The sequence below is a fragment of the Cynocephalus volans genome, chromosome 11 (genome assembly GCF_027409185.1).
Source record: "Cynocephalus volans isolate mCynVol1 chromosome 11, mCynVol1.pri, whole genome shotgun sequence".
NCBI lineage: Eukaryota > Metazoa > Chordata > Mammalia > Dermoptera > Cynocephalidae > Cynocephalus > Cynocephalus volans.
In genome coordinates this window covers 98666006-98678779 of record NC_084470.1, presented here as the reverse complement: position 1 = coordinate 98678779, position 12774 = coordinate 98666006, and the positions used below count along the sequence as shown (strand labels likewise).

General features: G+C 51.0%; 1 protein-coding gene across 3 annotated transcripts in view; it reads right to left on the bottom strand.

The window, feature by feature from the left end:
- MGLL (monoglyceride lipase) overlaps positions 1-12389 on the bottom strand; it is a 122250-nt gene extending 109861 nt beyond the window's left edge. Inside the window, exons 1-2 of one of the 3 annotated variants that reach the window (XM_063114647.1) lie at positions 12246-12389; positions 10983-11127 (exon numbers count right to left, since the gene is read on the bottom strand). In XM_063114647.1, the coding sequence (XP_062970717.1) occupies positions 10983-11107 (125 nt within the window). In that variant the 5' untranslated portion in view covers positions 11108-11127; positions 12246-12389. Of the gene's footprint in view, positions 1-10982; positions 11128-11605; positions 11867-12245 lie in introns of those variants that run through there. The other 2 variants (XM_063114648.1, XM_063114646.1) reach the window with 2 other exon arrangements.
- Positions 12390-12774: the final 385 nt, after the last annotated feature.

Below are 12774 nucleotides of genomic sequence, written 5' to 3'. Positions count from 1 at the left end.
CTTGGAAGGTTTTCCCGGTTGATGTGATGTTCTAGACTATAAACAATAACCAACCCCATGTGACCGTAACTCTCTAATGGTTCTCAATCCAGCCAACACAATGAGGCCCAAATTCCTTAGCAAGTCAAATACTGCTCTTATGGACTGAATAGGGCACACAGAGGAAGGGCTATGTGAGCACACAGCATGAAGGCTGCAGTCTATGAGCCAAGGAGAAGAGGCCTCAGGAGAAACCAACCCTGCATACCTTGATCCTGGACTTCCAGGCTCCAAACCTGTGAGAAAATAAATTTCTGTTGCCTAAGCCACCCAGTCTGTGGCATTTTGTCATAGTGGCCCTAACAGAATAATATAACACTCATTCTAATTCAGGCTCCTAAACCAGCCATTCCAAACTCATTTTTGCTATGCACTTTGGACTCCAATTTCCAAAGACTCCCTGTCGTTTTCAAACCATTCCATATCCTTTCCCACCTCCACGCCTGTGCACAAGCGTTCCCTCCTGCAGCAGAATGCAGGCTATTTGTGGGCCTTCTATTGCTGTCTAGCACAGTGCTGAGTTTACATTTGGGGCTCAATTAATACCTGTTGAACCATCCCCCCACATCAAAAATGGAAGCAGAGCCCACCTCCAGATTCTGGCATCTATACTTTGCTGAAGTGGAAAATACCTGCCACACTGCAGCTCCCACCTGCAGATGCATTTCCACATGTGGAATTTTACATTAAAGTTAAACTGACTGAAACATGGCCACATAGTTTCTCAAGGGATTACCTGCAGGGAATATTCTTACTCTAGGTGTTACTAACCCCTTCAGTGATACTTCTGCATTTAGGTGCTCCATTTCCTGCACGAAAAGTTAACCCCTCTGAGACACACCCTGTGAGAATGCTTCTGTTCTTTTCCTAGACAACCTTGGAGCTGGGGACTTTAAGAATCACCCTGTTCCAGTCATACCACTTTAAATATGAGAAAGGGAAATCATTCATGCAACAAACATGGTCTCATCCCTTATTTTGTGCCAGGCATGAAACTATACAAGAGGCAAGCACTGGAGAAGACAGAATAAAAGCTAAATATGAATTTTGCCTGGAGAAGCTCATAGGTTGTTCCGCTACCATAACATGCAAACTAGCCCAGAGTTACATAAAATGCAAAACCTCTGGGAAGGTCTGGAAGGTCTACGAGATGGCACCTTGTCTAACGCAGAGGCAGTAATAAAACTTTAACTGTGGCCTGACTCTTAGCACAAAGATCTTTTCCCCATGAGGTAGATTTCAAAATACTCTCTCTGCCATCCTTGCTCCATGGACTTGCCCTCACACACTGCCTGTGAGCTGGCCTGACTTGCTCCGGCCACAGCAAACTTGACACAAGGAGAGGCTTGAACAGCACATTGGCATTTGCTGTCTTGCTGCTCCTGGAACTCTACCACCCTAAAAGCAAACCTGGGCTAGTGTGATAAAGGCTGAGAGACCACATGGAGAGGAACCGAGGAGATCCCACCAACATCCAGGCATGTGGATAAAGCCATCCAAGACCAGCAAGCCCCAAGCTGGCCTGCAGAAAGGGCCAGCAGATCTAGCAGCTGACCACAGGTGCATGAGGGAGCTCAGCCTGGAGCAGGAGAAGACCCACCTGGCTGAGCCCAGCACAGTGTGCTGTCCCACAGAACTGTGGGCTACGTGACAGCAGCAGATCCTAACACACCCAAACTGCCTGCCTACTCCAGACCTATTGAAGGCAGGCTGGCGCTTGCAGTAACAGTCTCATTCCTGCAGCACAAGCATTTCCACACAACCCTGGCACACAACTAGGACCAAAGGAGAAGTACACACCACACACTGAAATGCCTTAAGCCACAGACTGCTGGAAACTGATTGGATGCCTTTACTGAGGTTTGTTGAGTTGACTCCCAGCAGTAATAGCTAAGGATTGCCCAGTTCTCCTTCCACTCAAAAGTTATACTGCAAATACTGTCACTGAGGTTTTGCATGAAAGAAAAGTGTCTAATCACCCTGACTATGTGTTATCTGAAAATGAATTTCACCACCAACGGCCGGCTTCCTTGTGGCTGTTTCATTTACTCTGTAAAAGAAGTACCCGGCATCTGTAGGAGTTTATCTGGGAGTTTGAAATCTCATTGACATGGAGCTGAGTTTTAAATGTTAAGAAAAAGAAGTAAACACCTGAAGACAAGGGCAAGTCCAGAGCCCAGTGTGCAGGACAGCGACAGAGGCAGCACTGTCACAGCCGTGTGTGCTTCCCTCCAGGTCGTGCTACTGCGAGGGCACAGGATGGAAGGGACAACGTGGGAACAAAGGAGCTGGCAGCCACTCCTCAGAGCCCCTAGATGGACAGAGGAGGGGGCCAGAGAGGTCCCAGGGGTAAGAAGGGCCCCACTCGAACCCCACCCACCAGCAGCCAGGCCTTGTCCCAACACTCCTGTCTCCCCTGGTCACCACCCCACGGGGAAAGTGCGACTGTGCCTCATTTTAAAGACGGGAAACGTGACATGGAGACTAGTTAGGTGGCCCTTCTGTGGCCCCTCCGTGGCCCCCGCAGCACTGTGCTGCCCGGGTTGCTCCTGGCATCCAGCTCCAGGATGCATGGTATCCCTTCACCAGTGGCCTTGCTTCTCTTAGAGACAATGGCCCTGAAACATGTTTCTTCAAAACTGACCAAACAGGACACACAGAGCGAAACTTCTCAGCAGTCTGCAGGCAGCGCTTTCCTAACCCACGAGGCTGTAATGGCCTGGGAAAACTGACTGCTGCACAAGGAGACATCAGCCAGAGGCCACATGCCTGTGCCGTTTTCTCATCCCCTCCTCCTCTCTCAGGTCCTGCACTCTCTGCCACCCTCCCCGGGCTTTCATCGTCCTGGAGGCCTCCTGGGCTTCTCTTCCTCCTTCAATTTCTCTTCTTTTTCACTCTGTCTCTTGGGTCCTCTAAATCAGTCTCTGGCCATTTCTTCGAAAGTGCCCCCCCTCACTACCCAGCCTCCTTGGGCATCACGCAGGCGTCTGCACGCTTCTAACACTGAAAACAGAACCATGACGGACACATGGCCTAATGGGTTCTGGGGACAGGGAACTGGTGGATTAGGACCTCTCCAAGCCCTGCCCCAAACTGGACTCGTGTTCGAATCCCCAGCGGGAAGGGCTAACAAACTTGACTGAGAAGAGGGTCAGAGCAACTCCTGAGAAACAGCACGGATGGAGCAGCAGAAGCGCAGGGTCGGGAGATTGTCCTCCAGCCACCGCAGCCCCAGGTGGCCGCAGAGCTCAGTCTCACCAGCTGAGCCCGAGTCTTCCCACCTGCAAAATGAGGCGGTCGGCACAGAGCTTGGAGGTCATGGACAGCCTCCACTTTGAGTCTGGTGGAGTCTGTGATTCATCTTCCTTTCCAGAAAAGTACAGGTACTCTCATATCCATGACGTCAAAAGGTCCACAAGCTCTAACCCCCTAAAACAATCCATGAACCTTCTGGAAATCCCCAAGGTTAGGGAGAGCTAGTGCTCTCTAAAGATACCTTAGTGCTTAAGTCCTGTTCTTCCAACCCTTGTTTCCTTCCTCTGTCCTTCCTTCCTCCTCTATGTTGACAGAACTAGGAGAAACACCTCGTTTGAATGTCCCCAGGGGAGGTGAGGCGTGCCTTCGTCCCCATACACAAGACAGCTGTAGACCGCTGAGAAAAGGCCCAAGTGGTCAGCAGGAGCGTGTCAGGAGAGGGCTACAAATGGGCACCCGGGCAAGCACGCAGCACACAGCTCTTCTTGGAGCCCACAGACACAGAGAGAACAATGTCACCCCCAGTTTCCCTGAGTGACCAGCGCAGCCTCCCTACCCCCATTGTTAATGAGCGAGGCTGTGCGAAATGAAGAGAGCCTCCTACCAACAAGAACCTTGGATGACCCTAAAGTATGGGACAAGGGTCACCTTGTAATCTCAGCTGTAAAAATTTGCACCACTAACGACCATTTCCTCTGTTTATGCGATGAACAATAGTTTGATTCGCATTCGTGGTCAAAGTGCATCTGGGATTAAGATCTAAACCTAAAAGGTGCCGATGAATAGACAGTGGTGGACAACGGCTGCTATTCAGGAAGCAGCTTATTTTGCTATTTTTTTTTCTTAGACTCCACTGCAAAACAAAGCCAGATTTGTATCTGCAGAACATTCTTATAGCAACTGGAAGAAATTATCCCTTAACGAAGCTGTTCGAAAAATCAACTGCAAGAATAGCAGCCGGCCTTTCCTCTTGCCATCAAAAGATCTTTGCTATTCGAACAGTCTTAAAATAAAAATAAAAAGCCCCAAAGAAATGCCCTATTTAAAAACAAGACAGTTTGCTATGCTATCACAAAGGCAGAAACATCAGAAGGAGAAATAATAGCCTCATACAAGGCAAAAATCTTTTGGAAACTTAAAATAGACAAAAGAATATAAAGGTGTTACTAAAAGGCGGTAACTTAACTAAAAATAATGTCTTAGAGAACAGTAGGTCCACTTCCTCAGTGTTTAAGGGTAAATTTTACGAAACAACAGATGTAAGTCAAAGGTGCTTACTTTCTGATTTTCTGTTATGGGAGACAGTGTAGTGATTCCTTTCCCCTCTCCATGAAAGCCATTCCTTATTAATATTAATGAGGGTTTGGCTGGTAGCATTTGGTGGCTGCCCCCGGCTGTGGGAGCCCACGGTCCCTCTCCTCCTTTTCTCCTACTGGTTTATTCCTACTGGTTCATTCCCCAACGAATGCCCCATAACTTTTGGGGATCCCACATGTCCTCGCTGTCAGAAAGCAACCTCTGCATCTTCTAAGCACAGAACGTGCGAAGGTGTGCTACAAAGAACACCACATTCCCCGTGCCCTTGGGTGCACTTGGTGGCACCATCTCCTTCGCTGTCACATGACACACCTGGGAGTCAACCTCTCCCTCCCTCCACCGTACATCCATCATCAGGCACGGTCAACTTTCATCTTTCCCGTCTCCTGCTGCCATGTTGTGCTAAGCCTCTGCTGTGACTCCCCGCTGGTCACCTCTCACCTGGACTTCTACAAATGCTTCCACCTGGCTGGTTGTCCAAGATACAGACCTGCGGCTCCTAAACCCACTTTGCTGCTCATGCTTTTCTGCTTGGCTCCCCTGCCCTGGCACACCCTTCTCAAAGGTGGAACACTGTCCAAGGACACAGGACGGAAGGGTGAGGTGGAGCTGGAGTCCAGCCCATGCTCTGCTCACCAACCCATGGGGCCGCATCTGCCAGGAAGGGCACCTTTCTCTAATTTGCACAACAGCCCCACAAGGCTTAACGGTAGCTCTGTCTTAGGTCCTTGCCACATCAAGTTATAATTACCCATGTGTCTGTCAACCCCAACCCTTTCATCAGACAAATTGGTCTTTGCCACCTTTTCCCACCCTGGTGCCCAACACCATGCCTGGAACACATAGACGTGGATCAATAAAGAAGTGTTTGCTGAACAGACTTGTTGAGTCGGAGCCTGGCTCAGGCCGAGTGAGACAACCACACAGAGGGGACCCACAGAGCCTGCCTGCTGCGGGCTCCAGGGCACCCAAGAGCTGACCCAGCTCCCCCAAATCGGGGCAAAGGTCCAAGGGGAACCTGAGATGGGAGCAAGGTCATTCTTATACCCATGGATGACCAACAGCGTGGGGTTCAATTGGCTACTTGGAGGGACAAGCTAAGTTGTGTGATTTACAGGTGGCACATGTTCAGAGGGCCGCAGGAGCCAGCAGTGGCCGCACAGGGGATGGAAACGTCTCTTCATGCTCCTTTACACACTCAGAGGTGATAAGCAGAGCCTGCAGAACATGTCCCAGAGCACCGAGCATCACCTTGGGCTGGGGAAAAGGAAGACACTAAACAACTGGCTTACAACCTGATTAGAAAACCTAAGTGGTGGGGGGTGGGAGGTATCTGATCTTTGAGAACAAAATTTCTAGAAGGCAGTGGGGATCAAAGTTATGTCCAGCCAGCAGCCAAATGGTGATAATTCTTCATCTCTGTGGTCTGGTCCAGATGGCGGGAAGGGCCTTATCTTCTGGGGCCACAGGTACCACACCCTAGCAGCTGGCGGCTGACGCATGGAGGACATTAAGAGGGTGGCGGGAAGGGAGGGTGTTATGTACCACTCAAATATATTTCACCTTGGGGAGAATGGCTTCCCAGCACTTCAGAGAGAGTGAGGGCTTCATGGAGAAAGGGATCAACGTAGCCCAGGAAAGGGCAGGGCTGAACTGGGGTCCATCAGCCGACCACCACTCGGGGCAGAACAAGAGGTACAGCAGCAGTGGGGGGCTGTGGCTTCTTCATTCTGGATCCACGGACAATGGCCATGTTTCTGGGAACTTGGGCAGGTTCCAGAAACATGCTACATCACCCCGTCAGTCCATCCCCTGCCATGTTCCCAATGCAGCCCCCAACTCCATGTCACCAACAGGAAAATCCTGAAAACCACGTGGGCTACACCCTGCCTCGAGGCAGCTCAGCCTGGTGCAGCTGGAAGGGGGAGAGGAGGAGGCCTTGGGGCACCATGCAGGGTCAGTGGAGGGAAGAAGCTGCGTTCCTGAAGTCTGAGGCAAAAAAGGAAAAGGCAGAGCCAGCAAGATCCAGAGAAGCGCTCGTGTTCTGGAAAGTCTGTAAATGTAGGGAATTTGGAACAAAATGCTAAATAGAGGCTTGAAAGATGAGCCGCTTGCTGAAGGCCAGTTCTCAGGAATGGCCAGTGGGCTCGCTTCCCCAGGGTGCCTTAGGACCTGTGCAGGCAAGGGACAATCACGCTTTGAGACAGCTCCTTCAATGCAACAGTTGCTACATAACAGGAGCTGCAGAAAGGGAAGCTTGTCCACTCCACAGGTGAAAGGGCTAGTCAGCAGACCAAGCACATGAGCGAGCAGTGGCTGCCGTGGGGAGGACGGGCGCGGTGCACTTACTCAGCGCTGCTCTTCTCAGCACCGGCTTCACGACGGGCCTCGCTGCTGAGCGTCCCATCGCTCATGCCTGGGGCTAACAGGCAGCCCGGGTCAGAGCATGCTCTCCAGCCTGCCTGGCCATGCAGAATCGAATGGGGCCTTTTTTGGAGTCTAAGTCATCAGACTGAGTATTGTTTTCAGACCACTACCACCCCCACCCCAACAGGATCATTCAGTCATTCACCACGTGGGGGGTGGTGAATGGGCAGCGCCTGTTCTGAGTATGGCTGAGTAACATTCAGCCGTTCATTTAAAGTCATCCTTTACATGGACTGAGGGTCACCGGCGGACTGAATAAAAAGGTGCTAAATATTCCTCGAAGCACAAGAGCAACCATGAACCTCCCAGCTCAAGAACCCCCAAAACAACTCAACCCCATCGATGGGCCAGTCCCATTACCCTGCCCAGATCATCAGTGGACATTTGCTAAAGACGCAGTGTTTCAAAACTCTGAGATACTGAATCTGGATATGGCAGCCAGTCACCCAGAGCATAACAAGATTTTTCTTTTTCTGAACAAATACACATCTTTAATCTATTTCCCACTTTTCATATATTATGAGCAAACAGTTAGGAAGAATTAATTATTCTATTCCCCTTCACCCTAGGAAGTGATCTTTACCCTCACCCAAAATGTAAGAGTTTATCAGGAAAACACTACCTGTAAAGACAAAATCTCTTTTGCTTGGAGGTGTGTTAAGAAGCGGTATTGGACTGGCCAGTTTGCTCAGCTGGTTAGAGCTCCGAGCATGGTGTTACAGCACAGAGGTCAAGGGTTCGGATCTCTGAACTGGCCAGCCACCAAAAAAAACAAAAGGAGCTATTGACTTGGAGTCAGAGAAATCTGGACTAAATGCAGCTACTGCTAGCTGGGTCATATTCTGCAAGGTATTTTATAACTCTGGACCTCTGTTTCCTCATCTGGAAAATGGGAATAATAATAATAATAATATCTGTCTCACAGATTGATGAGAAGATAAAATGAGATCAGACAGGTACAAGGTCTAGTCCAGACCCCAGAACATACTTGGCACTCAATTAATATGAGATAATTCTGCTATACCATGGTATAATATTTGTTATTACCATTAATACTACTAGATGATCATGAATTTGCCTTGGCATTGCCAAATGGAGATAGGAACTGTCTGGTTCATAATGACTAAATACTGAGACTCTGGCCTGCATCATTAAGACGGCATTCTGTTTGTACACATAGATTATAATGACTAACCCAAGAAATGCTTTCTTCGTTCTCAGTGTCCAATCTGAGCGAGTTGGCATTAAGACATAATTTGTGTCCATAAAGCAGGTTAAGCTGGTTTACCAGCCTGCAGCTGACACCTGTAACTGGGCGTTGCTCTGAGCCACCTGCAGAGTGGGTCTGGGAACCCAGCAAGTTATCTGAGGACATAATATCCCACAGGGCCCTCTGGGCAGGCCCAAGGAGCTGGATGCAACTTATTGATTGGAAAACCAACCCAAATCAGTGCCAACTAACAAAGGCAGGCGTGATCCCCATGTATAAGATGGCCCACAGGACCCCGGGTGGCTTCTGAGGCCCTGAGGGCCTGTGTGAGAAAGAACAGAGGAGCAGGTGGAGAGCAGGTGCTTTGGACCACTGTTTCCCACAATGGGCAGAGCAGGTGTGGGAGGGGCAGCCCCCTCTTTCTCTCCTCTCCCATTTCCTCTGTCTTTTTCCTAATTGGATGAGGCACAATTACACAAGGGGAGGCCGGATTACATTAACTAACCGGGGGAAAGAGCCTGCAGGGGATAGGTTGAGGCCCAAGGTGATCTGAGGTCCTCTCCCTCTTCCTAGAAGGGATGTTGGTGTGCGGGCAATCATGTGTGGGGTCTCCTAGACCACGCAGGAGGGCAGGCCTGCTGAGCAGCTGGTCTCAGCATATGGAGATGTGTTCATGCCAGCTGGCACAAATCTCTGCCCTGCGTCCCCACTGCCTCCCCACCACTCTGGCTGCCAAGACCCCTCCTCCAGGACCCCCAAGACCTCCTCAACATTTGTCTCCAGCAGTGGCCTCTAAACACCCAGCTTTGTTCTGATTGGTCAGAGCTGGTTGTGAAATGTTTTAAAGATTGTCCCTGACAAAAGGAGCCTCCCAACCCCAAAAGGGGGTACACTGACCTGCATCATCTCCAGGGGGTGGAGGCAGAACAGGGAGGTGGTGGGCTCTAGAACCAGGTGGCCTGGGCGAGCCATGAGACCCTGGCCAGTCATCTGACCTCCTCATCCTCTTCCACAAAATGTCCGTAACATTGTGGAAAGTGTTAACTGAGCCACAGATGCCAGCATCTGTGTCTGAATAGTTTGTTGCTATTCCTATTTCAATGCTCCTGCCCTGGACTTTTTCTCCCTTCACTTTTTCCAGTTCCACATGTTTCTTCCAAATCCTAGGGCTCATCTGCCTCAACCATTCACTCCTGTCCTTACTCCTATCAGCATACAGCACAGGGTGGACCCTGGCTGCAGAGAGAGAGCTCGGTTGAAACTCGGGCGGCAGGCTGCCGACTCTAACTAGAGTAAAGGCCAGAATCGGGGAGGGCGCCTGGGCCGCAGCTCCAGCGCGGGGCTGGGAAAGCTGCCCACAGCCCAGGCAGGGCAGCCGGCTTGGCCGCTGCAACCGCTCACAGCCCCCTCCCCTGATGGAGGACTGCAGGCCTCTTTATTTTATTGACTTCCAACTAGGACAACCTCACTGTGCAGCCAACAGCCCCCAAACTCTGAGACTCCAACATTAAAAACTTCAACTTCCAATTCTTTGTCTTCTTCCTTTATGTTGATCAAATAACTCACCGTATACCACTAGTTTGTTAGAACTAGTTTGTTACCAATAATATGTAGTTCTACAGCTAGTTAAGTCACAGTGGAGAGTTAGTGATTAATTAGCATAATGCTCAATAGCCCCCCATTCCTTTAAACACACATGCACCCACAGACACCCTCCCCTCTCCAAGAAACCTTTAAGAAAAATATTGCCAGAACTGGTGGGAACTCTTCTAAGCCCATTACTCACTTTGGAAACACATTAGAGAGAAAGCGATACCCAGTCTATACAGCTGCCTGGAAGCTATGATTTTAAGCCAGGTCTTTAAAAGTCCATATCTCTGCATTTTTAATGTGCAGGTACCTGGATTACACACACCTTGTTGAAGATACAGGAGAAATCTTATGGCTATGCTGTAAAAGGGTTGGGTTATTGCTGAGACGCAAAGGGAGACATAATCTACACAGCAGAGACAAGAGGCCTAGGAAACAGGTAAAGCGTCCCTGGAACAGGAAGCGTTCACTTGTCACCAGGCCAATTGGTTACCACAAATAATATCTTTGCCTAAATGATACAAACAAGCTGGGTTTTCCTGCTTCATCCAAGAGGAGGGGAACAGCAGGAGACCAGCTGTCTTATGTGTAGTCCCAAAGCCTGATTCTAATAGCAAGACAAATCCTTGATGGAAAATGTACAAAGTAATCGAGCTGGCAAGGAATCAGAAGGAAATACCCAGACCCCTTTCTTACTAGCTACACATGTATGTCATCTTCTGAAGCTCAGAATCAAGCAGGAAAAGAGAGCAAAGGTTAATACATACATATAACATACATTATTTTGGTTTTCTTATCCATTTAAGAGGTTCTCTTTAACTGTTGGGTTTGATTTTAAATGAAGGTCTGTACAACATGAAATCAACTCCAGTACAAAAAATAAAGTCATGTGGAATTTTTGAAAACTGCCATACGGTAGAATCTGTATCCTAGTTTTATAATAAAAAGAGAACTCCTGCCTCTTAAAAAAATGATAAAGTATAAATCACAGCTTTGTTAGCACTGCTAGGCCGAACGTTCAGATGGCATGGGAAGTAGGTCATGGAGAAAGCGGCCCAGCAGGAGACGGGGCATGAAGACAGAGGGGGAGGAACAGGTGCCCAGGTCCCCCAGCACACCTGGGCAGCACTCTGGGAAGACTTACTTGGGTGTGCCCGTGGGTTTCCAGTACCTGCAGAAGAGGTACTGTCCATCTGCATTGATCAGGTGAGGGAGGTCCTGGTACGGAACACTCTGTGGGGTCTGCCTGGGAGAACTTTCCTCGGGCATTGTGGAAGGGTCTTCAAGTCCTTGAGAGAAAGGCAGACATATTCTAAAGTCAGAAATACAGCAAAAAATACGTACAACAGGGGAGGAAAGCCTTGCTCATAGTCAGTAACATTTTTTTAAAAAGCACTTTTAAAAAAAACCTCCATTTCAAAGATTTTTTAAAAAATACATACATTTCTTGCAAACCTCTCCAAGACTGAAAAATCCCATTTGTTCTTAAGAAAATGCTCACTTTATTTTGTAAGTGCTTCATTACAGTTTTTTTCTCCCTTCCCATCTGTGTTTATTCTAAATCATTTCAGGAAACTTCATCTTAAAGACTATTTTAGCTGTAATCAAGTTGAAATTATAGTCAGCTCTATGGGTACAAAGACCCAGCTGCAGGAAGACCCATCTCTCTTAAAACCTCCAAGGCACAGTTTCGGGGGGTACCGTCATGAGGCGGGTGACACTCCAATCATTCTCCCCGTCTTAATTCCCAAAGGCGCAGTGACAGACCTGTCTCCATTACGTCCTGGCTTTTGCATTCCACCACCGCGACAGCCTCAGACTCAGAGCCAGGCGAGCAGGGACCGCCGGCTCGTCTCCGCGGTCACAGGGCGGCATTCGAGCCGCGCCGGGCCCCTGTCGCCCACCCTGCGCCCCCCGAGGCTCTCCGGGGATCTCCTATCTGCGGCTGTCACCACTAGTTCATGTCCCCACTTCTCCCAGCACACCACCGAGGGACCGGGAAGGGACACCCGGAGCCGCCGCCCGGGGCGCTGCAGCCCGGCGCGCGCCGCCACCTGCACACGCACACGCGGGCCCTCGAGGCACAGTCGCCTCGGGCTTCGGACAAACTTTGCGTCCTGCGTGTCCCCGAATGCACGGGGGACGGAGCCCGCGCTGTCATCGGAAACGCCGCAAGAGCCCGGGGGCCGCGCCCGGTGTCTCTGCACCGGGGACTGGAGGGACGGGCTTGATGAGGACAAGTTGGTTTTAGGAGCCGGCGCGAGGGACCGGGGGCGCGCGCACGGACACGCGCACACGCTCGTGCACAGGGGGCGCGGGGAACCACGCCGGGCGTGCCGGGGACCCGAGGCTGCTCCCACCCCTGGTGGCGCGCTCGCGGGCTGGGGCGGGGACCGGAGGCAGTTACCGGGGCCGCGAGCGCCGCTGTCGCGTTCCCGAGCTTCGGGTCCTCGTCTGCGGCGGGCCAGGGCCGGGACGAGCTGCGCGCGGCCGGCTCCGCGGCGACAGGGCGCGGCGTCTGCGCCGCCACTTTATCCCCGGCCGGCCAGCGGCGGGGGCGGCCCGGTGGGTGGGGACGCGGGACCGGCGCGCGGTGCGGGGAGGCGGCGCCCAGGGCCCACGTGTGCCCGGCCCGCGGGGAGGAGCGGCAGCCGCGCCCCGAGGTGGCCGCCTGGGGCTGTCACGGGGCCCTGTACCGGGCTGGGCTCTCCCACTACTCACACAGACAACATGCACAGGGACACACGACGCACACAAGTGCACACATGTCCCCTCCCACAGACACGCACACAGGGACACACAGAGACACACATGCATACAGACACACAGACCAAACACGCATACCCCCACAGACACACAACCAGCAGGGCACACACACAGACACATACACCACACAGACATACATGACATCCACAGAGACACAGAAACACACTTAA